The 25518-nt window shown below is 46.4% G+C and overlaps 3 protein-coding genes across 7 annotated transcripts in view; all 3 read left to right on the top strand.

Annotated features, from left to right (window-relative positions):
* Positions 1-2724: 2724 nt before the first annotated feature.
* Positions 2725-25518, top strand: part of LOC135385445 (uncharacterized) — a 133268-nt gene continuing 110474 nt past the window's right edge. For 4 of the 5 annotated variants that reach the window (XM_064614758.1, XM_064614755.1, XM_064614757.1 and 1 more), the window contains exons 1-3: positions 2725-2825; positions 3188-3349; positions 3808-3968. In XM_064614758.1, coding sequence (XP_064470828.1) covers positions 3259-3349; positions 3808-3968 — 252 coding nt within the window. In that variant the 5' untranslated portion in view covers positions 2725-2825; positions 3188-3258. Of the gene's footprint in view, positions 2826-2986; positions 3048-3187; positions 3350-3807; positions 3969-25518 lie in introns of those variants that run through there. The other variant, XM_064614756.1, reaches the window with a different exon arrangement.
* On the top strand, positions 14193-15510 carry LOC135386420 (uncharacterized). Its single transcript, XM_064616333.1, has 3 exons — positions 14193-14214; positions 14274-15286; positions 15496-15510. Coding segments are annotated over exons 1-3 (1029 nt in total). The 5' UTR covers positions 14193-14213.
* LOC135383513 (uncharacterized) lies at positions 15619-18058 on the top strand. Its single transcript, XM_064612940.1, has 2 exons — positions 15619-17786; positions 17851-18058. Exons 1-2 carry the CDS (start codon positions 15791-15793, stop codon positions 17868-17870), a joined length of 2016 nt encoding a protein of 671 aa, XP_064469010.1. The 5' UTR covers positions 15619-15790; the 3' UTR covers positions 17871-18058.

Here is a 25518-nt window from a genome sequence, read left to right as displayed (position 1 = left end):
ATGTGGCGGCGGTTAACAAGCAGAAACAATTGCAGGAAATTTGAAGGCTTGTCATCATAGTCATAAGATAAAAATGCGGGGACATTCCGCAAGAAACCCGAATAAATAATATGAAGTGCCCTCTTTGTTTGATATCGGTGTCACATAAAACATTCTATACTACCAATGCATACTCAAGTCGTCGAAGGACGCAAGCTTTCTAGAGAGTAAGGGATACCGTGTGAGAAGAAAACATTTTACAACTGTAGGTGAGCAAACAAGGCATACGCAGAGCAGCAGAACCAATTGCTCTCACATGCTCATGAAATTGAAGCTTTGCATCAAAAGACAATACCGAGATCATGAATGGTGTCGACACGCACTATTTCGCCATCAGAAAAAGCCTTCTTCAGTGGTGGCAAAAGTTTGCAGAAGGTAATTACTGACAGTCCTACAATCCTCCGGCGAATACGTCGCCAGCTAGAATCACTTTAGATGAAACACCCTGTGTATACACTGATGCACTTATACACTTATACACTGATGGCCCCGTGAGGCTGCGTATCCACATGCGGAGAATCTGCGCGGAAACGCGAACGCGGCGCGGTAAACTCTTGCCTCTGGGCGGGAAAAGCCTCTGCTTTCCGCTTTTTGGGAGTCGCGCAGTGCACGATTTTTAGCGGCATCCGGACATGCTCGGCCAATCAGGAAGTAAACGGAAGTTGCCTGCGTTCTTGTTTTCTTCCGACCTCCCGCACGGAAAGCATCGACTGCGTCGTAGACTGGAAGGTATGCCGCAGTGATGCTCACGTTTTTCAACCGGGGAATTTATGAAGGAAATAAAATGTTAGTGCTGACTATAGGGCGTTGCATTAAAATAAACTTGCTATTTGCTTTTTGTCTCGACACTGGAGCAAAATTTGGGAGTACAGGTAATTAAGGTGCAAGATATTGACTAGTGTCAGGAAGTTGAAAGCTAAACATTGTTCACAAGAAAAGAATGCGCTATCGCCACAGCGAGCGAACCCAAAGCTTGTGTTTCTTGCGTCTGCGATGTTGATTTCGCTTCAAAGTTCAGACGTAAGAACGGAAACGTTCACTACAAACAATAGCTCGACTTCGCTGTCGTTCGCCATCTTGTCGAACACGGTCTCAGAAGCTCTCGCTCTGGAGAGCCGCGGGCGGAGGCAGTATAGCTGGGGCGGCATGCAAACGCGCGGCAAGCGGTTGCGCACGGTTGCGGCGGTTGCGCATCTCTACCGCGTGTGGGTACGCTGCCTGAAAGATGGTAGTTCGAGCGCGGCTTTATAGATACCGGTTGAAGACCAAGAGTATGCTTACCAGCCACCCTATACAGTGTCCTCTGCGGAAGCAGAACTATTCGCTACCCTGGCAGCAATGGAGCAAATTGTCGGATCAGGGCATGAAACGTGGGTCATTCTTACCGAGGGAAAGGCATCATTAGAATAGATATACGACACCTCGCCCAAGCATAATATGCGATTTGCAGGCCGTAACGCGTCAGAAATTCACTCAACTCTAGCAACTGTTCGCGACACCACGTTCCAATGGGTCACAACCACATATTCCTGGAAACAGCAGCGCTGACGCAGTAGCGAGACACGCTGCGTCTCGTGACACATCGGCCGTGGCGCGTCTGCCGCTTACAACGTCCACATGCCGTCTACAGATTCGCCGTCGGTGTGTCACATGTGTTCGGCAGTTCCGGAACGACACTACCATGTATAACCCCTTCCTACAGTCCTGCGAGCCCTTGATGGAGTTTGTCGTTGCTTGCCGCTGCAGTGGTAAAGAGGAATACCTTCTCCGCCGCCTACGAGTACGGCTCAATGTTGTCCGCACTCCCTCGCTTCTCTTCTAAATCGGCCGGTTAAGTTCCCGAAACTGCACTGTCTGTGGCGTGGAAGCTGACATACCACACCAACTCCTATATTGTGAACAGCACCTTCGCCATCGGAGCACCCTTTGTTGCCGTCTGCTCCACACTGGCTGTTACGACTTTTCCTTTGCTGCTCTCCTTGGCCCCGTCCTGTACCCCAACCAGTGGGCTCTCACTGTCGCTCTCCTCGGATTCCTCAGGGCCTCTGAACAAATAAACTGCATGTGACTTTGTCACGTTGTTATAGCCTCATGTGACTTTGTCGTTTTTTTTTCTTTTTATTTCTCCTCTCCGTTTTTTCCTTTCTCTGTTTTTCTTTGGAATAGTAAGCCGGCTCTTCGCTTGGGTGACCTCTCCTTTGCTTTTTGTTTTTTTTAAATAAACATATCCCCCATTGCATCCTTTCCTTTCCTCGTTTTCTTTTTTAATGAACATATTCCCCATTGTATTAAAGCTATTTCAAAATGCCTCCACAAATTACAAGGAAGCATGTGAAAAACAATGCATGCGTCATAAAATATAATTTTTCCGCGACTTGCATTTCCTACCTGCCAAAGGTCTCACGTCCTCCACGCGTACTTACTTGTGTAACAATGCAGTTGTCATGAGTGATAGAGAGCTCCTCGAACACAATTCCATATGCAAGCTGCTGCATCTTTGACATAATTAAAAGTCTTCCGCAACATTCGTGCTTCTCGGATTGTTAAGAAAATGAAAGCAAATATTCAGAAGCATGTTAATAGATGTGAATAATTTTGAATGTCATGGCTCTGAAGTAACAGTGTTCTTGAACTGACCTTTTCGGTGCTGTGAAAACGGCGTAAGTACAGCAGGCCAAGCGGCGGTAGTCATCTGAATAAGAACATCTGTTCTTTCATGCGCTAAACTGGATGAGAGACTAATCCCTGAAGCACTGCTGTTTTTCTCCTTTGTTAAGGAACTGAAGGTAAGTTCGCACTTGATCAGCTTCATCGAGAAAAGTTCTGCATTCAGCTCCGTCGTACTTGAGTATTAGTCTGGGCAAACAACCACACAGACGAGACTCATCTCTTTGTGTGTGTCTTTGTTTGTTTGCCCAGACTCAGGCTTCAAGTATGACGGAGTTCGTCCACCAGCTAGTTGCGTATATGCCATCCTATTCTGCGTTCAGCTGTGGTATTATGATGCAGTATGTCGCGACGAAATTGTGATAGCTCCTCAAAATCGTACACATATGAAGGTTACCAAAGCAGAAGAAACTGCAGATATAAAACATGATATGTTCGGGAAAAACGTGACTTAGCATTTTTTATTTTATTTCTCTTTCAGAACTACTTCTGGTTGTACTGTTGTTTTGATCTTCGTGATTGGCGCTTCAGGGTTCCTTTTGTACGGCAACAATGAAGACATTGTACTGTCCAGGCTCAGCGCTGTTATCAGCGATCTATGTCTGCTTGATGTCTACGATAGGTCTAGGCGACGTGCCAGATGGTAAGCAAGCATAACCCTCGTGAAGCACTGAATATGCGCCGGACTAGAACTTTAATTACCTGAACTATTAGTAAGGGGAAAGCATTATTCCCGTTATTAATGAGTATAAATGTTTTTGCAAGAAGCAGAGTACTAAGATCGAGTAGGAACCGTGGCAAGAGCACTGTGTGTATTCGTGTATGCAAGGCTATCAATGGCACAGGACAGCGGGAAACTCACAAAACTGACATTATCATCACCTGGGAGCACAAAAGCAGTCGAGTTTGTTTTATTGATTTCATGGTTTCTTCACATTACGTGGACATCTTGTTTCTCAGTATGATAGAAAACACGGAGCTGCACAAGAAGAGTTTTCCCCAGTTCAGTAGAGGAAGAGACGATAACGTCTGTCTTGGTTCTTGAATCTACCTTTGATGAGAGTATGCAACCTGCAACTAAAGTGGCATGTTAATATGCAGAGTATGTTGTGTATCCTGCCTTACTGGATGGCAGGAACTCGGATCCTAATAGAGTCCTACGTATCGACGACGACATCGTTCTAAATTTGAAGCCTGCGTCAGTTCTCACGAAGGATTTGTCCCTGAGGGTACTGAAGGATGGCCTTGAGACGGAGCACATAGTAAGCAAAGCACATTTTCTCAGTCACTTATCTTAAGGGGGTATGCGAGAATACAGGAACGGACGATTGCTAATATCATTCGATCATAACCAATGTACCAGGGGCATGGCCGAGTGGGCTAAGGCGTCCCCTCGTTGGTGGTAACCAAGGTCGTGCTGAAGACTGGGAGGTGGTGGGTTCGAATCCTACCGCCGGCTGTGCTGTCTGAGGTTTTCCCTGGGTTTTCCGAAGACTTTCCAGACGAATGTTGGCACAGTTCCCCTTGAAGACGGCCCAGGACGCATACTAATCCCCCTGTCCCCCACTCCTTCCTGCTATCCTCTCTCCGTCTGTCCACATCTGTACGCCGCTCATAGCCACAGTTGCTTCGCGGCACTAACACCCAATCAAAAAAAGTAAAACATAACCTCTATGGCTACACTCATAGCTTTAGCACGCTATGTATATTTCCTTCTCGCTTAATACATTATTCGCCTTGTCAGTCAAGGAGGAAGAGAGTTGATAAGTAAATAAAAAAAATGTGGAAGAAAGTGCTTGGTATCTTTACGCGCATTCGGTATTTCGCTTTACAGCACCATGCATGAAGTATGTTATCAAGCCCATTAGTTCTGCCCTGCATGGCACGTGTGTTAGTTCAGGAAAATGTCCAGCCCTATGTCAACACGGGGTCAGGGGACAACCGCACTTCTATAATATTTCAAAGTAGAAAACTTCCGCTTCCGGTGTTAGGCCACAGAATGTGGTAGTGGTGCGCTATTTCTGAGCGGTTTGCCTTCCGGCGTGGCGGCATGTTGCTACAGAATGCCACAGAAGAGGTCTGAAAAATCATGAACTGAAGAGGATGGAAAAGCGCTACATCCTAGCCTCTTTCTAACAGCCGGGTTCCCCTTCACTATTCCGATGTGGTATTCTGCCTAGTACAGTGACGTCCTCGAATAACTGCAATAGGGAACACGACCGCGTGCTTCCTCATCCCTTTGTTGAGGCCGGCGCGCACGGTGCGCTTTTCTTGCGTGAAAGCTGAGCTTCCACGTCCAGCGCGAAATTTCGTACGTCGCAGCAGGGTAATTCCATTTGAAATCGACCAAGGTTCACCGATGACATTTTTTTTATTTCAGTGCAAAAAATATATGTTGGAGACGACCTTAAGTGAAGACGAAAGCAGGTTCCCGGAGCTTCCTACGATCAACCAGTCCACAGATTGACAGGGGGTAAGGTGGCGCCGTCTTCGCGACGTGTTTTTTTCTCGAGACTTTGCAGCCTTACTGATGCCATTCCATTTGCATCACAGCCCTCATAGCTAACACACGTACAGTCTGGGCACTCTAGAACACCTGTGCGGAGTTACACTAGTGTCACTTTAAAGGGACGCTGCAGAAAAAACGCAAAAGTCAGCAGATATGACAAAAAATGAACATTTTTTAGCGCTCATAGCTCGCCAACAGCAGGTCAAATATCAGTAAATGAAGTATGCTTTTCATGCGCAATCCTTCCTCTATCGTTCAATATACAGAAAACCATTCTAACCTGTTTCGTTACCGAAAGAGATGTCAGTAATGTTAGGTGAGAGCAGAAAATTGCCGATGCTTGGTATGGCATACCTCAGCCGCTGCAATACTTATTCCAATAATTTTGCTGTTACTGAAAGGCCAACGTATCCCCTAAATCCAGCTGCAAAAACATGTTGCACTAGTTTAGTAGGGTGAACGCAGCGAATTTTTCTCTGTGTCCAGGTTTCGGCGTTGCGGCCTTGCACTCCGACTGCACTTTCGAGTGGCACGCCATCCCGCGTTTCGAATTGCACTTGCCTTCAGTCTTCCTGATGTTGTATTGATTCCCGCTGGTGGCACTTGTTTGTGGACATGTCCACGTCGGCATTCTTAATTACGAGCAACCCTTTTATATGCCTTTGCGAGACCACCAACAGATGGCGTCTGTCTATTACGCCAGTAGTATTGATTAATACGGCTTAATAACGGTGCCCGTATAAGAACCATGCGGCATAAGAACCGTGCGCTATAACGACATCCTTTTTCTAATCCAAGATGGCCGATTCTAAGCCAACACAATCCAGTTCTAAGCCAACACAATCCACTTGTAATCCAAGCACGAGCCAAATCCAAAGCCATCTGATTGGCCGCCATTAGCCCCGCCCACTTCACGTTGATTGGCCACCGCGCCCCAACTGATCTTTGAATGGCTGACCGTAGATCCGCTCCTTTATGCTAATTAGTTGACTTGGCTCCGCCCAGTTCACACTGAGCGGCCCGTGCTAAGCCTTGACTGATCATTGATTGGTTGACTGTGGCTCCGCCCCCCTTATGCTAATTACTCGGCTCTGCCCCCACTTCACACGCTGATTGGTGCACGCGTATCGCTGACCACAGCTCCGCCCCTTTATGCTAATTAACCGGCTCCGCTGATTGGTCCATTCTAAGCCTACTGATCACTCTCCCAGCCACCTCTGATTGGCCGCCGCCGCCGCCCGCCCCGCTGCGGCCTCAAACTTACCCGGGCTAGCGGGTGGCCGCCGCCAGATGGTGCGCGGGTCGCTCGCCGGCGGCTTCAGATGGTTCTAACCCAATGTCTCTATCTCATACAACCAAACTTACCTCGTGCCACCAGATGGCGCGACTCAGGTGCATCAACTCCGCGCGGTTCCGCTTCGAGGCGTCACACGAGCGAGAGAACTTCGTCGAGATGTGCTGCCACATATTGCGCTCCCGTATCACCGCAAGCAAGTTGCGGGAAATCATACGCGAAATCTTGGACGAGCACTTGTCGGCTTACAGGGAGCAATCACTGCGCGAGCTTCAGGAACTATGTCAGGAAGAAATAAGAGTCCTGGAGACGATCATCAATCGCTCTAGGAGCTATGGATGAAAATAAAGATGCATCACACCTCGGTACACAGTCTGCTCGAGTTATTCCACGATGCGCATGCAGTTCCAGCACCCTGCTCGAATTCTCATCTCCGGCGCGTCCATGTGTGGGAAGACGGTGCTCACGCAGAATATAATGAGACACCCCGAATTATTTAGCATTCCACCGCAGAAGATACTCTACGTACGAAAGTATGCAGCCGGCTGGGAAAAGGATTTCGACGGTGTGGAGTTTATGGACAGGATACCCGCAGATTGGGATGAGCGATATCCCACTCTCATAGTTATTGACGATCAAATCACGGAAAAGGGGGTTCTATCGGAGGTAGAGTCGCTGTTTGTACGTGGTAGCCACCATAAGAATGCGTCCGTGATCCTGATCACACATGCCTTGTTCTATCACAATGCCGCTTTTCGAACGATATCGCTGAACGCCAGTTATATCGTATTGTTCCGGAACGCGCGGTCCGTACAACAGATCGAAACCTTCAGACGTCAGGTATTCGGGAAACAGGGGCTCTCCTATTTTCTCGACGCATATAACCAGGCGACGGAGAAGGCGCACGGTTATTTAGTTGTGGATCTGCACGCGCAAACACCTCCCTCTCGTAGCCTGCGAACGGGTATTTTACCGCACGGCCGGCAGTTCCTGTTTACGCCCGCGAAATGACGGCCGATCTTAGAAGACATCTCACGCTCCTCAAAGTATTGGCCGCCAGCAAACCGACGCACCGCGCAGAGTTACTTAAAGAGCTCAGCTGCGACGACATTCGAATCCTTTCGGAAATCTGTCTGAATATTCTACGCGGAAATATCCCACTTTCGACGGAACTTCATAAAAACCTGAAGAAACACAAAAAAATCCTCCGCTTCCTCGCCTACAAGTCACTTCATAAGTGCCCCCGGCAGTTGAAGAAATATATTAGGGGACAACGAGGTGGTCTCATTCCCATACTTCCACTGCTCCTCTCAGGGCTATCAAGTCTCGTGGCGGGAGTCGCCGGGCGAGCGATATCCAAAGCCATCGGTCATGGCTCATAGAATAGAAATAGGTGAAGTTCTGAAATCTAACGATTCGGACGATGTAAAAGTGGGCAAAATACTGGAAGCCCTCTATTACTTGCTGAAGCGAGCTCACTATCATCCTCCTCCTCCTCCTCCTCTGGAACCTGTCCATTCGGAGCCCGAACCGGAACCCAATCCATTCGATTTTAATCTTCTACCCTCCGGCGTTGATAAAGCACGCGCGAAATCTGTGCTAAAAGAATTGAAGAAAGTTTTCACCTGGCAGGCGGATAATGTGCTAGTATATAGAGGGAAGCGAATCAATCGCTCAAACATTGTGGCTCTCGTGAGCTACTTAGCACGTCGTAGCGCGCTCATCAAGAAACCCCGCTGGTACAAAAAAGTATAGAAAATTATAAGCGCTCTGAAAATACACCGCATTGCTCGCTGGAGCAAATATGGGGCCCTATAGAAAGATCAAGGAGAAAGGGTTAGGTGGAGTGGATCGGTACCGACGGTATCACAAGCTCACGCGCGCAGAAGCCGTGGAACAGCTGAAAAAAGAAGATGCTTACACCCTTCACAAGCCAGTGAAGAAAAAATTTAAGCGGCGCTCCATCATCGCAACTCACGTGCGGGATTTATATCAGGCAGACCTTCTGGATATGCGCAAATATCAGAAATTTAACAAGGGCTTCAGGTACATCCTAACGGTCATAGATACGCTATCGAGGTACCTGTACATGGTCCCCATTCGCACAAAGCGCCCGCAAGACGTAAAGAAAGCCTTCCAACGAGTTTTCCGTCACGGAATTCCGAAGAATTTGCTCACTGATCGCGGGAGCGAATTTTGGGGTTCCCCCGTTCGTCAGTACTTTCAGTCGCTACTAAATCACTATAGCACACAAAGCGGAATGAAAGCGGCCTCCTGTGAACGCGTGCAGAGAACAATTAGGGAAAGAATAGCCAGGCATTTCACTAGTACGGGGAAGTTTAATTATATCAACGCGCTGCCGAAGATAGTGGCCGACTATAACGACTCGGTACACTCCGTCACGGGCGAAAAGCCGAAAAACGTGAACGCCGGAAATGAAGTAGCTCTGTTCAACAGATTGAATCGTAAGACGACCCCGCGCGAGAGCAAGTATAAATCAGGGGACCAGGTGAGGCTCGCGTTAGATCGCGGTGTGTTCGCCAAAGGCTACGATCAAAGGTGGACGGCCGAAGTGTTCGAGGTGTCGCGAACGAGAAAGACCGATCCGCCCGTAGTGTACGTGAAAGATTCGACGGGAAAAGAAATACTGGGATCATTCTACGAGCAGGAGCTGCAGCCCGTCCACCATCTTTCCTCGTACGATAAGCGACTCATATCCGCGGTGATTAGAAAGAAGAAAATTAACGGGGTATTGCACTACTTGGTTCGTTGGTTCGGATACGCCAAAGATCACGATTCTTGGGTGCCCGCCAGCGATGTCAGAAAATGAATTTTACGTGTATCTGCTCTCGAACGCCAGCATGGACCTGTACCCGTCCAACACGCTGAATGACTTCACGATCGCGTTAGATAAGCCACTACACCTGGATGATTCGTACGTCGTCGGTCTAGAGGGATTTTCCATTCCCAACAGCTTCCTGAACGTGAACCAAGCGCCTGATAACCTGATAACGCTATCAACGGAGAAGTGGCAAACAAAACAGCTCACGTTCGAAGACACGGACACGCTATTGAATAAAATATTCCCCGAATATGGGATAGAGTGGACTTACGAGGAAGATCACTACGTGTTTAAGCTACCGTCGCGCGTGCGCTCGGTGAAATTAATCGACAGACCGCTGCATCTCGCCTTTGGAATCGTCGACATCGATGGAGATCACCGGAGGGCGGTAAAGTACGCGCCGTCCCAAACGTGTTACCGCTCGCGGAGGAAAGAGCCGTTATGATGCGAGTTCGCCGGGTGATAGTGATCAATAACGATCTAATTTTAGAACCCCGATCGCTCATTACCGACACATTCAACGAATTCTTCAGAGCGACGAACGATACAGAATCACGGGTGGAATACAAAGACAACACTTACTCGCTTTCTCTCCCGACGAATTTCAACTTGTCGACCGAGTTCCTGGACCTCATTCAGGTGAAGCACATCCATGTTGAAGGATCCCGAAAGCGCATCACATGTAATCCCATAGTGAAGACGTACCGCGTCCACATAAACACTCAAGAGACGGAAAGTCGGCGCATTTCACTTCCACCGAATTACTACGAAACACCCGAAGCTCTCGTGAGCGCCATCCATGAGCGTCTGCAGCCGGAGGCTTCCCTCACGTACGATGCGTGGGCGAGGAAGTGTTCGTTGAGCTTGCGGGAAAACGTGTCGCTTACATTATCCGATTACTTTGCGTACCTACTGGGTTTCGGCGCGAAAACCGTATTTACGGAAAACGATACGGGCGTCGACGAAGTGACCATAGATCTTCCCATTAACTGTATTATGATATACACGGATCTCGTCACGCCCTCCGTAGTGGGAAACGGTCGGCATCCGATACTGAAATTAATTCCATTCGTATACGATAGAACGAAAGAACAACTGAGTTTCAGCTTTCTACCCGTTCAGTATTTTAAGTTAGTGCAGCGCGAAATTTCCTCAATCACCGTCTCTATACGCGACGACACGGGTCGCAAGCTACCGCTACAAAATCGCGGTAGATCGACGCTGACGCTGCACTTTAAGCATGTACACTAAAGCGGTACCAATCTACGGATTTGGCGTTCCAACGGTATACAGGTCGCACCTGTACCAGAGGGGAGGCAATTTCTTTTCTCAGCTCGGGCGTTTCGCTATTCCACTCTTTAAACGCGTATCGCCATACTTAAAAAAGACGGCTGTTGCGGCCGCTAAGCGCGTGGCCAAAAATCTGTCGGAGGGAGACTCTTTCCGAAGTGCGCTTAAGAGATCGGCGAAAGATACGGGCCGTGAAATTCTCCGCGACCTCGGAGGGGCGGGCGTGCGAAGAAAGAGGAGAAAACCGGACGTCTTCGACGGCATAAATCACGCTGGTTGCGCGGCCACAATTTAGTTGCGAGATGGACACGATTAACGTCGTACATCCCGACACTCCTCTGTTGGATAAGTCGGAAACACAGTTATTTTCCGTGCCGGGAACGCAGTGGCATATACTGAAGGGGGAATATGAGGTATTCTACCCGGTCGCTGACATATCCTCCGTCATAGAGTTCCAGCTTTCGAATTTGGGGCACCACTATCTCGATTTGAACTCCGCGTACATAGTGACGAAAGTCCGCATCGTACGTGACGATGGTTCGCTACCGGAAACACAGGCTGGCGATCGGACGACCTACGACGAGGTCTACCCCGTCAACGCGTTCGCCAGCTCGCTTTTCAAGAACGTAGCCGTCTTCTTGAATCAGACCATGATTACGAATAATGATTTGTATAGCTATAGAAGCTACTTGGATATTTTGCTTCACGCCAGCACCACGGAGCAAAATACCGTGCATAAAGCAGGTCTGTACACGCAAGAAGAAGCGCGTCAAACGGAAAACAACATTCGCGCTCGTGGACCGGCCGAACGATACAACCTCACACGCGGCGGCAAGACCATCGACCTGGTTTCCAAGATCAACTCGGACATTTTCCTGCAGCCTAAGCTACTCATATCGGGAGTGGAAATTAGGCTTGTTTTTTATCAAGGCTCCGACGCGTTCCGCATTATGAAGACCGATCAGGAGCAGCACGCGCATAAAGTGGAAATCATGAGTGCCACCTTGTACATAAAGAAAATCACCGTGTCTCCCAGCCTATTCCTCGGACACGAAACGGAATTGCAGAAGCGCAAGGCTCTCTACACACTGGCCGGAAGTGAATCGCGTATTCGTTCGCTACCAGTTGGCAACCTGGATGCATGCCTGGAAGATTTATTTCCTGAGAAGATACCGTCTAAGGTGGTGGTCGCATTCGTGCCCACCCTAGCCTACCAGGGAGCATTCAATCGGGACCCGTACCGATTCGTGAACTGCGACATTGAGTCGGCGACGCTCACCGTGAACGGGACGCAGCGAATAGACACGTTCGACTTCAGCAATAACCTGAACCACCGAAGCTACTTCAACCTCCTGGAGCAGCTGTGTGAGAAGCACGTCTCCTACGAATACGACCACTACGTTGGAAACAAGTTCCTACTGTACTACGACCTGGATCCGGATCAATCCTCCGTCCACCTGTCACCGATCAGGCGTGGAAACGTTCGTCTGCAACTCAAGTTCCGACGTGCCTTAGCCGAACCCACGACCGTATTGATACTGTCCGAGAGTGTGCGAATTATGTCCATCGATAAGAACAGGAACGTCACACTGGATTAGCAATGTTCGAGCAAGATATCGAGAGACTCCTGAAGTACAACGACTACACTTCGGCACTCTTCCGCGGTGTATACGCTCGAGACGACCGTCTGCCCGCACTGGATAGACCGGGTATAATCGTGGTGAACACCGATCGGCGACAGCAGGCTGGGGAGCACTGGATTCTGTACGCGAAAATGAAGGATGACCTCATCTACTTTGATTCCTTCGGATTGCCGCCCATCGAACCCGAGTTGAAACGCCTCAGCCGTCGACGAATATAATGATGTCTGTATCCAAAGCCTGTATTCTCCAATGTGTGGTGTGTACTGTTGTATCGCGGCGACATTGTTGGCGAAAGGGAAATCACTGAAGAGCATTGTATCCCTGTTTTCCGATAATCTCGCCGCTAATGACCTAAAATCAATAAAGCTGCTAGAAAAGTTGTTTGTCGCTTAAAAACGCCTGGCGTCCTTTATTCTCTATAGCTCCCCACAAACTACACTTGCTTAGTCAATGAATACGCGCTATAGCTCCCTATCATATCATTCTATCAATAGAGCTTCCCATCATATCAGCCTATCTTCCTAATCCATCACAACAACGCAACATTTAAAATCAGAAATACATGTATTTTTATTTTTCCCGCTGATTACATATGGGACGCGGACTTTCGTCGCGGTCACTTCTTCTTCGCGTGAGTAAAGATGATGTCGGGCGATGCGGCTCTTTTACCATCCCTGAATCTCTCCTTCTTCTCTAGTTTCAGATCTGGTAATTCTCGCATTTCTTGCAAATCTTCATCCGTGAGTCGCCTAAAACGACTGGGTAGGTACACCTTCACGCGTTTATCGTTGTCCATCAGGAGTTCCACGTACACGGACTCCCCATAGATAGTGTCCACTTTGCGTAAGTCCAACACGTCGAGCTTTTCGTTGTTTGGAACAATGCTCATTTTCTGAATGTCTCCATCACCGGGTTTCTTTAGTTTATCCAGCTTCTCGACAATAGATGACATATCTCTCAGTGCAAGTTTCTACGCACGCCAAATGAACTGAAAATGAGGACGACTATTACCTAACTTTCCTCATCTTGAAGACAATAGTGAAACATACCTTTCTCGTTGTGCGCTTCACGAGGAGTCGACCGACGGCTTCACAGACCTCAAATGAGTTGTATATATCGCGACTTTTATATAAAGCACCTCCGGAGGAGCGCAAGGGTGGTGCGATTCTGTTTACACAATCACACGGGAACAGCATGTGATATATGATGCGCGCGCGAAGGACATTTGGAAACTGCATAAGCGAACCCTTTGTTTTTGGCGCTTGTTTCGGCAATGAGCTGGTGGGCTCATAGGGATATTTTCCTTCAGATAGACTTGTCTCATCAAGCACAACAGTTTACTTTTGGTTTTAATACGCGTGGCCTCGGAAAACATGATTTACGTGGTGACCCAGTTTCTCGTTACATCACCTTGACGCAACATTTTTTTTTCACTAGGGCCCGCCACGATGGGTGGAAGTGCGTTTTTGATATTAAACAGATGGCACCGTCGTGTTGGGGCTTGTCTCAAGGTGACCCAATTTCTCGTTACATTACCTTGACGCAACTTCCCCGAGAATAAAACAAAGCTCACCGTTCTATAGTATAAACTCATTTTGACCATGAAGCGCATTTTGATATAAAACAGGCGACCCCAACGTGTTGGAACATGCAACCGACTCAAGGTGACCCAATTTCTCGGAGAAGACCTATTTACATTACCTTGACGCAACATTTTCTTCGACGGTGAATGCTCACCATTGCGGCCGCGCGCGTTCTGATATTAAACAGATGGCCCCAACGCGGCCTCATCCTCGAGGTGCCACATGATTTACGACTGCGTGGAAACAAGCGAGCCCCGACGTGTTGGCGCATGCAGCGTGGATGCCGGTTTATAAGCCGCGCGATCGCCTCAGGGGGGGGGAACAGTCTGCTTTCACTCGCTTCACAAGTAAGTTATTCCCTCCTTTACTTGTTGCACGTTTCTTACTGATGCGCGTTTATTTTCAGTGCCTCGGTGTGTGTTCTGCTTTTTTGATCCTCACGATATCGAGGATGAATCGGACGACGACGACGATTCTCGGGACGGCGCACCTCCTACACTGTCTGCTCACGTGATGCGATCGCACCCCGACGTGGATACATCCTTCCTGCCCTTCTTCCAGACTGACGCCGCATTTAGAGGTATCGTCAAAAGATTCACGCTATTGGCATCTGTTCACGATCAGGGAGTAGAGGATTTGCGACAATATTTAATGAGTCACTTTCACGATATGCTCGCCATATTGAGAGCGCAAAGAATACCCTTTAGGTTTTGCATTTGTTCCGATGTCTTAATGGTGAAGGAAACTCGGGGGGAGATAACCGCGCACATAGCCCACTTTATGGCGTTTGCTCGCGAAGTCCACAGCGACGGAGCCGTCGCGAATACCCTGATGGACGCGATTCAGGAGTCCACGGGACGCGTCGAAAATTATCAGCGGGAAGGGAGTGGGTTCGTGTCCACCGACGTCCAAAACGTTCAAATATGCATTTCTGCGGTGAAAACTAAAAAATTCGGATGCAATGGGGCACTTCCCGATCATTTGGCTAAACGCAGGAACGTGCTGACGAATATTCATTTACCAGCACATAAGGAGGGTGAGTGTTTTAAATACAATACGCTCGCCCTCCTGCACCCGCAGGAAAGGAATTCGTGGAAAAAATGTGAAAACTATGCCGCGGAGTACTGGTGGCCTAGTCGCTTCCCCGTTTCCTACTCTGATCTGGACGAATTTGAAGACAAAAACCAGATATCCGTGTACGTATACGAGTACGTCGATCAGGGAGTGCACGTGTCGCGACCTCCAAAACTCGAGTATGAAAAGAAAATTCACTTATTGGCTGTAGATGAACATTTTTTCGGAATCAAGTCTCTCGAGCGGTTACTGATGAGAGACAAGAGGCGTTTCGTGTGCGAGCGTTGCACGCGCTCTTTCCTGAAGGAAGAGAGCATGGCGAAACATCGTCGCCTGTGCGCGGACGTAAACGAAATCATATTGGAATTTTGCGAACCGGGCAAAAACTTTGTAGAATTTACTAAAATTCAGTACAAGCAGCAGTACAACTACGTCGTCGCGTTGGACACGGAGAGCGTACTCGCGCCCAGTGGTGTTGGCATGCAGCGTCACGTCACCTCGAGCTTCTGTGCCGTGCTCGTGCGCACCCACGACTCGAAGGTGATGCGCATCAGGACGCACCACGGTGAAGATTCCGCGAGGCAGTGCGTCAGAGCTCTGATGGAAATGCGAGATGAGATGATCGCCCTGAACGCTTGCCCCGCCGAAATGGTGCTGAATGACGAGCAACGAGCGCGGCACAGAGCTGCCACCCACTGCGCGTACTGCGGGCGGGAGTTCGCGCAAGATCTACCCCGTGTCCGGCACCACGACCATTCCAAGCGTTGTACTGCCGGCGAGACAAATTACATCGCGACGCTGTGCAACCCCTGTAACTTGGCGTGCACGACGCGGGAAAAACTGCCCATCATGGTGCACAATCTGGCCTACGATTTGGCCGGACTACTGCGGGAATTTCACCTTCTCGAGTGGAAGCGAGCTCCCTTCATCGTGGCCAGTTCCATGGAAAAAATCCGATCGTTCGAAATTGGCACCTTCCTATTCAGAGATACCATGCAGTACCTAAATTCGTCGCTGGGAGAGCTCGTGGAAACCGTCAAATCCATGGGGGGCGCAGAGGCGTTCCAATGCCTGAAGCAGGTATTTGGAGACGACTACGAAATTTTGCTTCGTAAAGGTGTATTCCCGTACAGCCACGTTAGCTCGTTCGCGGTCTACGACGAATTGGCTCTGCCGGCAAAATCCGCCTTCCGAAACGATCTGACGGGGGAGGATATAAGCGACGAAGACTATCAGTACGCGCTGCACGTATTTGAACGTTTTGGATGCTCGAATCTGAGGGATTATAATGCATTGTACCTGAAAACGGATGCCCTGTTACATGCTGACGTAATGCAGCACTTCCGGCGCCTGTGCTACGACGCGCGCGGATTGGAATTGCTTCATTGCGTTTCGCTGGCATCCTATTCGTGGCAATGCGCTCTAAATTACACGCGGGCAAAATTGGAGCTGATCATCGACGAGGACATGTACCGGACCATCGAATCGGGTGTTAGAGGCGGACTCTGTCAGGCGAGCAGGCGTCATTTACGGGCTAACAACCCGCTGTGCAGTGGCTACGATCCCGATAAAGAGGAGGTGTACATATCGTACATAGATTGCAACAATCTTTACGGCTTCAGTATGATAAAGCACCTCCCCGTCGGCGATTTCGAATGGGTCGAGGATTTTAGCTCCGTGGATTTTATGCGTCATCCCACGGATTCGGACGTGGGATACGTGTACGTGTGCGATTTGGAGTATCCAAAATCTATCCACGCGCTGACGCGGTACTTCCCCCTGGCTCCCGAGAAGGCGGTCGTTCCGAAGGAATGGCTCTCACCATTCCAGCGGGGGCTCCTCGAAGAGTTAATGTATCAACCGGCGAACAGCAAAAAGCTGCTGCTCACGTGCAAGGACAAGGTCGGGTACGTCGTTCATTACGCGCTGCTCGCGCTCTATTGTAGATTGGGCATGCGGGTGACGAAAATTCACCGAATTCTAAAATTTCGTCAGGCACCATTCCTGCGTCCCTACATCGAGGACAATGTTGCCAGACGCGTCGCCTCGAGCACGACGTTCGAGAAAAATTTCTATAAAATCTCAAATAATGCGGTCTTCGGGCGTACGTTGCTAAATAAATTTAATATGCGAGACATTCGAGTAGCCTTCGATGAGGAGACAGCGAGTCGCCTCGGGAGTCGGGCGGAATGCGCGCGAATGGAAATTTTGTCCCCCGATTGCGTCATGTACGAAATGCGCAAAAGAAAAGTGCGATGCGATTTCCCCCTGCAGATTGGCTTCACGATTTTAGAACTGAGTAAGTTAACCATGTACTCGTTCTACTATGAAACCCTGCTGAGTAAGCTCACTTGTCCGGTGATTACCTGCTACTTTGACACGGATTCTCTGATCCTCGGCCTATTCTGCAAGGACTACGAAGATCAGTTACGTGCGATCGCCGACGAGCATTTAGACTTGTCTTCCTTCGATCGTGATCATCCACTGTACAGCGAGAGGAATCGCGGTAGACTTGGCGCGTTCAAAAGTGAAACGGGTAGCGTACCCATTGAGGAAGTAATATGCCTGAAAGCTAAAATGTATTCTATCAAATTAGCCGGGGGAAAACAGATTGCAAGAGCTAAAGGGGTCAAAAAGAACATTGTGCGCAAACACCTCCTCCATGATACGTACCGCGATACCCTATTCAAGCACGACAGCGTATCGCACGAACAGGTGTCAATAGTGGGAAAGAAACAGTGCATGTACACCATCAGAAATGTGAAAAGAAGTCTGATGGCGTACGACGACAAACGGTACCTCTATAATGACGTGGACTCCTACCCGTACGGAAGCTGCGAATATGGTAAGCTCGAGTGGATGACGTAGATAGCGGGATTTCACACGGCATTCTTTCCTCCGCCGCACAGATAATGCAGAGGATGAGTAGGAGTAGCGTCATTTGACCTGCGTCACTGGAAGGATGTGGTACCTCGTTCTCTTCTCGCTCGTCTCGTGCGCACTGGCGCTGGACGCCGGCAACTGTACTGCGAGCATCAAGCTGGAGAAGGATAAGCACACGTACGCGCACGAATGCCCCGGCGACATCTTGGCCATCAGAGAGTGGCACGTGGTACCTATGCGATCCGGTATTAACCTGACTAGGAACGCTACTGGATCGTTGCGTACGTGCCTTCACTCGCTGGACGTGAGCGACAGCTACGAAGATATCCAGTGCACGCGGATGTGCCAGCTCACGGAGGACGAAATTTTTCTCAGCCGCTGTCCCGGAGACGTCTACATGATCCGTCACTTCCGTGGAACCACGCCCAGCATCAAGGAATCAACCTCTCCAAGACTGCCATGCTTTTTCCTCAAACATGTACTCAATAAACGTTGAAAGGTATTTTTTTCCCTGTCTGTTCGATCTCATAGAGCTATCTGAGATAGGTTAGAACCATCTGGAGCCGCCGGCGAGCGACCCGCGCACCATCTGGCGGCGGCCACCCGCTAGCCCGGGTAAGTTTGAGGCCGCAGCGGGGCGTCCGGCGGGCGGCGGCCAATCAGAGGTGGCTGGGAGAGTGATCAGTAGGCTTAGAATGGACCAATCAGCGGAGCCGGTTAATTAGCATAAAGGGGCGGAGCTGTGGTCAGCGATACGCGTGCACCAATCAGCGTGTGAAGTGGGGGCAGAGTCGAGTAATTAGCATAAGGGGGGCGGAGCTACAGTCAACCAATCAATGATCAGTCAAGGCTTAGCACGGGCCGCTCAGTGTGAACTGGGCGGAGCCAAGCCAACTAATTAGCATAAAGGAGCGGATCTACGGTCAGCCATTCAAAGATCAGTTGGGGCGCGGTGGCCAATCAACGTGAAGTGGGCGGGGCTAATGGCGGCCAATCAGATGGCTTTGGATTTGGCTCGTGCTTGGATTACAAGTGGATTGTGTTGGCTTAGAACTGGATTGTGTTGGCTTAGAATCGGCCATCTTGGATTAGAAAAAGGATGTCGTTATAGCGCACGGTTCTTATGCCGCATGGTTCTTATACGGGCACCGTTATTAAGCCGTATTAATCAATACTACTTACGCCGCAGCGACTGAGAGTGGAGTAGCTGAGTATAGCAACAACTTTTGTCAATACCGCACGAGGTGTTAATTTTTTAAATTAAATTATGTACTAGGAAGCGCTACCAGTGGCTGATTGCTGGAGGTGCTGTCTTTATTACAGCCGCAAAAAGAAGTAACAAAAAATGTCAGCCTACATTGCGTAGGTACCACGCCTTTCTGAGATGGAAATTATCATGACATCAGTAGTATAGATAGGTTGAGAAACGACGACATTGCCGCCAGGGCAGCGCCACTGTCGCCGACTTTTTCTGCGATTTTTTCCCGTGCGCGACAGGCGGCGCAAGGGCGGAGGGCTGCTCGTGCGCTTACCGGTGGGCGGCGCGTGGCAGGAGGGCTGCGTTCGCGCTTACCCGCGCACATTTTTCAGTCTGGGCCGACTTCTTTCGTCATTTTTTTAATCCGCGGCGACAAGTGAAAATATGTTTATTAAAATTATGTATCGGGAATTATGTTATGACTCTGTGTGAAGGAGAAAAACTTAGCCAACAATCTGATGCAGAAGAAACACAATACACGTAAAAAAAGTTATACTTATTACAGGCATGATCCAATAGCATTGAAAGGGTATCATACATCATACACAATATTTTTTATTAGTGATAATCACGCATGTTTTCAATTAAGCAGAAGGAGTAGCACATTTCAATGAAAGATGATATTTTTAATCAATACGATTACAATCAATATTAAAAGTTTTATTATAAAAAGTCTAACATTATTATACGTGAGCATCCCTAGCGGATTTTTAGTTACAAAGTTCCGACAAATGTACGTAACTTCATGCACAACAGCTAATATTCCATTATGACACATTTAATCAACCGACTTCTCTAGCGATTCTTTACTATTTTTTCCAGTGCGCGGTGTCTGCTGCGCAAGTGAGGGGCTATCCGAATGCTTACCAGGGTGCCGACGGGTTCAGTGCGCCCTTATCGTTGTGCAGCCTGGGCCGACTTATTTGGCAATTTTTCTGCCCGGGCCGACTTCTCTAGCGATTTTTAAAGTTTTCCAGCGCGTGGTGGGTGGCGCGCAGGTGAGGGGCTGTCTGTGCGCTTACCAGCGGGCCGAAGAGCTGAGCGTACACTTATAGTTGTGCACCCTGGGCCGACTTCTTTGGCTATTTTTCAGCCTGGGCCGACTTCGCTCGCATTTTTTTTCATGTGGCGCGTGGACACTTTACATGCAAGTAGGGGCATGCACACTGACAACACCAGGTCGACTTCTTTAGCGTTTTCTCACCCTGGGCCAACTTCGTTCGCAATTTTTTTCAGGTGATGCGTGAGTGGTTTACATGGAAGTAGGTGGGTGAGGGTGTGTCCAAGCGTCTACGAGCTAGCCGGAGAGCAGCACGTGCCCTTATCATTCTGTACTTTTCCACCTGGGCCGACTTTGTTCGCAATTTTTTCAGGCGGTGCGCAAGTAGGGACATGCATACTGTCATCCCAGCCAGGCGATGATACCGTCACACCTAGGCCGACTTCATTCGCGATTTTCGCCCTGGACCGACTCCTTTCATAATTTTTTCCCACTACAACAGCTATGCGGTGGATAGTTTACATGCAAGTACAGTACAGCCAAATAGTGGCAGGAATTATGTTGTAACTCTGCGTGAAGGCGAAAAATTCATCCAAAAGCAGAAGGAATGCAATACACATAATAAAGAATATGGGAAGATAAGTTGAATATCGCAACACAACGCAATTAATCAATTTCTTATGATGTGAATAGCACACATGCAAGAATATAATGAGAAACACGATCAACAACTAATAGAGAACCAAAACCCATCACGTAAACAAGAGGTACACAAAGGATAAATAATTGAAAAACAATCTATCAGAATGAGAAACATGCATGCACTTAACACTGAATAACAGAGAAACACTCTAAACGGCGCATCTGCTAACTTGTAAACAACAGACAGGAAAATAATATCGAACCAAACTATCAAACATTACAAATTTAATAAATTGATATGCAAATAATCTATCTTTTGGAAAGCCAAGTTGAGAGAGAAATTCATCCAAAAAGAAAACAGCAGGAATGTAATACATGTAATAAAGAATATGGAAAGCTAAGTTGATTATTCCAACACGACACAATTATGCTATTTATAATGATGTGAATAGCACACATGCAAGGAAATAATGAGAAACACGATCAACTGCTAATAGAGAGCCAAAATAATGCACAATCCAAACAAGAGGTACACAAAGAATAATAATTTAAAAACAATCTAAAACGAGAAACATGCACGGATGAACAGCAGAGAAACGCTCTATACAGCGCATCTACCAACATGCAAACAACAGACAGAAAAATATTATTGAAACAAAGGATGAAACATTACAAATTTAATAAACTGAAATGGAAGTAATCTATCTTTTGAACTATCATGAAATCATCCTTGCGACCTAACAATATAGAATTTTCATCCTACTCAGGCACTATAAACATTACCTTGACGGAGGTATCCAAACACGTAGCACAGCTAAGCTTGACACAGTACAGCCAATCAATGCTACTTGAGCCCGGTGGGGTCACTCTTTCTCTCTATACACCCCAAAAGCAAAGAAACCGCACATCCTTTGTCAATCTATGGGGTGAGGAAACCCTCTCTCTTTTTCACATTCTTTCCTCCAAAAGGAAATATTATTAGGACTGGTGTACAGAGACGAAATTTTTTATTGATCAACTATCGCAAATAGACACTGGAATTATTCGATTCTGAAGAACACAATAAGAATTCTATCAACAAACAAACAATAGTATGCAAAATAAAAATCTAAGAATAGACTTTTATGTCAGTGCAAACTGGTTTTAGATAAACATTATCTAAGCAAACGAGAAATATTATCGGCGCAAACAATACTCAACGAAAAGGAGAAACGCTGCATTTAATGTACTTCAGATCTGACACAACTATTATGCATACATTATTCACAACTCACACAATATCAATCGAGTGAATACCTGAAGCAAAGAGAGAAAGTCCAATTTATTCAGTGATGGAAACAATACTCATTCGAAAACGAGAATCAAATTTAATCACGCCGTTTTATGATAACTTTGCAATAGCAATTTTTGCACGTAGAAGCTACATACAAACGACTCATCTGAAATGCAAATTAATGTAAAAGTTTGCTACAGTGAAAATCAACGCACACAACTTAAAAATACTTTCCAAACTAGTAGAATATTTCTATTAATATCCATCGAGCGATCATCTGAAGCAAACTCAAAGCAGTCATTTATTTAGGTAAACACTTTCCGAACAAGTAGGGCGATACATTACAGGAACACATCTTTTTCTTTCAGAGCCCATTAACAAAAAAGAAAAAGAAAAAAAAGACGAGTGAGAGAGGGAAGCTTAGCTCCCATGCACTTTCGCCAAGGCTACGTCCGCAGGGAGTAGGGGGATCCCACAATGGTCGTGGTGAAAGTAATAAACAGACTCCAACAACTCAAGCCGGGAATTGAGGGTTCTAGCGCGTTTAAAGCTCGCGCTTTTCTCACTCATCACCTTTTTTTGTAAATTGACTTTCATAATTCTCACGACAGGTGGATATTAATACTATTCTAAACATGATAACATAATAAATTTTTAATAAATAAAATTAGCACCAATATGATTTAATTAAGTGTCGAGTCACACTACAAAACAGAACAGACATTTGCTATACATTGAAGAGATGGACGGATTTTGTACTCGTTACCATAGGTCATCGGAGGACGTGATAAAAAGCTGCTTCGAAAAAGAAGAGTTGCGAAATGATTCTATTATCACAGCATTTCAATACGTCCTAGACATGGTCGTATTCGGAGATATGGAGCAAATTATGGAATTCAAGGTGCAAGAACTTGTATGCCGAATCTACAATAGTTATAAAAATATTTGCACGTTAACATCGGAAGGACCACTGGGATTGATGGCTGAGTTTTTGAGGTTTGCTAAAGAAGAAGTGAAATACAGGAGACCAAATGTAATTGTAATCATCCCAATGGGCGTTGCATTAATCAAGAAAGCAATCAGATCAAATTATCAAATACAAGCAGTCTATATCGCGCGATTCATTGCGGATTTGTTGAAATTACACCTAACGGTTGAAATGGAAGATACATAAAAAATCTTATCACGTGATATGTTCCACTAGAGCCTTTACACATTTATTTTCTTCTATCAGTTCTTGGAATGATGTCGAATGAACAGAAGTTCAATATTGTCGTGCAAGGTCTGATGTATCATCACTTATTGAAACTCAACAAACATATCAATTGCGGTGGACCATCGGACGATTTTCATCTAATACTCTTTTGTACACTATTCAAAGAAAGGAAACATCAATAAGAGACTGTGCCAGTTCATCGCGACAAAGTGCAAGTTGTTGAAGCAATACAAACACGGCGACAACGTATCGCCTGCGTTAATCAACGCTGGATTCAAGTGCCCAATAATCAGAATAAACTATGTGATGTCTTCGGAATTCATCAATCAAGGCAACAAACCAAAACTTCAGTGTTTACAATAGAATTGTAATTTATGGAAATAAGCAAGTGTATAATTGAAATAATAATTGTAATATTCAACACATCGCAACGAAAACAGCTTATGATTAGATTGAAGATTGCTAAGGAGACATTTATTCCACACTATGTACAAGGATCCTCATGTGGAATCAGCGCTGGCAATCAAAAGGATTTTACACGACCACACTCCATACAACACCGACATCCGAAGGAAAGAATTGTAGAAGAATCGCTAATTGAAATTTAGAGGCACGTTACATCAATCTTTGTTTACATAGAGGATCACTAACATTTTGCGAAAGCTTATTTTATGTATTAAATAGCACAGTGTATATATTTTCTCAAACAATTGGACAGTTTACAATATATATTGAAAGGAATCTATTATCAAACGACGTGATGCAAGTGATGGACAAGCATGACACGCGGGCGGAGTCTACAATTCTAATCATCATAACATGCGGCACACAGTTCCAATAACATTTTGGGAGAATCGACTCACACAACTATCACCAGAAATGTTTAGCCACTATACAATGAAGATGAGCACTATGCATAAACACAATGGAAGATATGTAATTATAAGTAAATATTCCTTGTGCAAACTTAACCAAAGCAGCACACATAAACGTAGTTCCAATTCACAGAATGCACCCGAGGTTTTTCATTAGTCATACTGAAAAACTATGAGTTTGTTCATTATGTCACGGCATATGAGGCACTACAAATGGAGCCACTACTCTTTCTTAAATTTTTTAAAGATATAGATTAAAAAGCTGTCTATATAGTCACACATTGTATACAAGATATTTGTTTGTACATTAATTGCTAAAGTTTATCAGATCACATTCCGGAGCAGTGGTGACTGTCACACATCAGTAGGTGTTTAATTAAAGTTTGAACGCTTTGATACGTCGCTGTGATACGTTGAACGCTTTGATTGAGTCGTTTGTATGTAGCTTCTACGTGCAGAAATTGCTATTGCAAAGTTATCATAAAACGACGTAATTAAATTTGATTCTCGTTTTTGAATGAGTATTGCTTCAGATATTCACTCGATTGCTATTTTGTGAGTTGAGACTAATGTATGCATAATAGTTGTGTCATATGTGAAATACATTAAATGCAGCATTTCTCCTTTTTGTTGAGTATTGTTTGCGCCGATAATATTTCTCGTTTGCTTAGGTAATGTTTCTCTAAGACCAGTTTGCACTGACATAAAAGTCTATTCTTAGACTTCTCTTTTTGCATGCTATTGTTTGCTTGTTGATAGAATTCTTATTGTGTTCTTCAGAACCAAATAATTCCAATGTCTATTTGCTATAGTTGATCAATAAAAAATTTCGTCTTTGTACACCAGTCCTAAGAATATTTCCTTTTGGAGGAAAGAATGTGAAAAAGAGGGAGGGTTTCCTCACCCCATAGATTGACAAAGGATGTGCGGTTTCTTTGCTTTTGGGGTGTATAGAAGGAAAGAGTGACCCCACTGGGCTCAAGTAGCATAGATTGGCTGTCCTGTGTCAAGCTTAGCTGTGCTACGTGTTTGGATACCTCCGTCAAGGTAATGTTTATAGTGCCTGAGCAGGATGAAAATTCTATATTGTTAGGTCGCAAGGATGATTTCATGATAGTTCAAAAGATAGATTACTTCCATTTCAATTTATTAAATTTGTAATGTTTCATCCTTTGTTTCAATAATATTTTTCTGTCTGTTGTTTGCATGTTGGTAGATGCGCTGTATAGAGCGTTTCTCTGCTGTTCATCCATGCATGTTTCTCGTTTTAGATTGTTTTTCAATTATTATTCTTTCTGTACCTCTTGTTTGGATTGTGCATTATTTTGGCTCTCTATTAGCAGTTGATCGTGTTTCTCATTATTTCCTTGCATGTGTGCTATTCACATCATTATAAATAGCATAATTGTGTCGTGTTGGAATAATCAACT

The sequence above is a fragment of the Ornithodoros turicata genome, chromosome 2, assembly GCF_037126465.1.
Source record: "Ornithodoros turicata isolate Travis chromosome 2, ASM3712646v1, whole genome shotgun sequence".
Classification (NCBI taxonomy): domain Eukaryota; kingdom Metazoa; phylum Arthropoda; class Arachnida; order Ixodida; family Argasidae; genus Ornithodoros; species Ornithodoros turicata.
The sequence above is the reverse complement of the archived record's forward strand: the minus strand, read 5'-3'. Positions and strand labels throughout refer to the sequence as shown.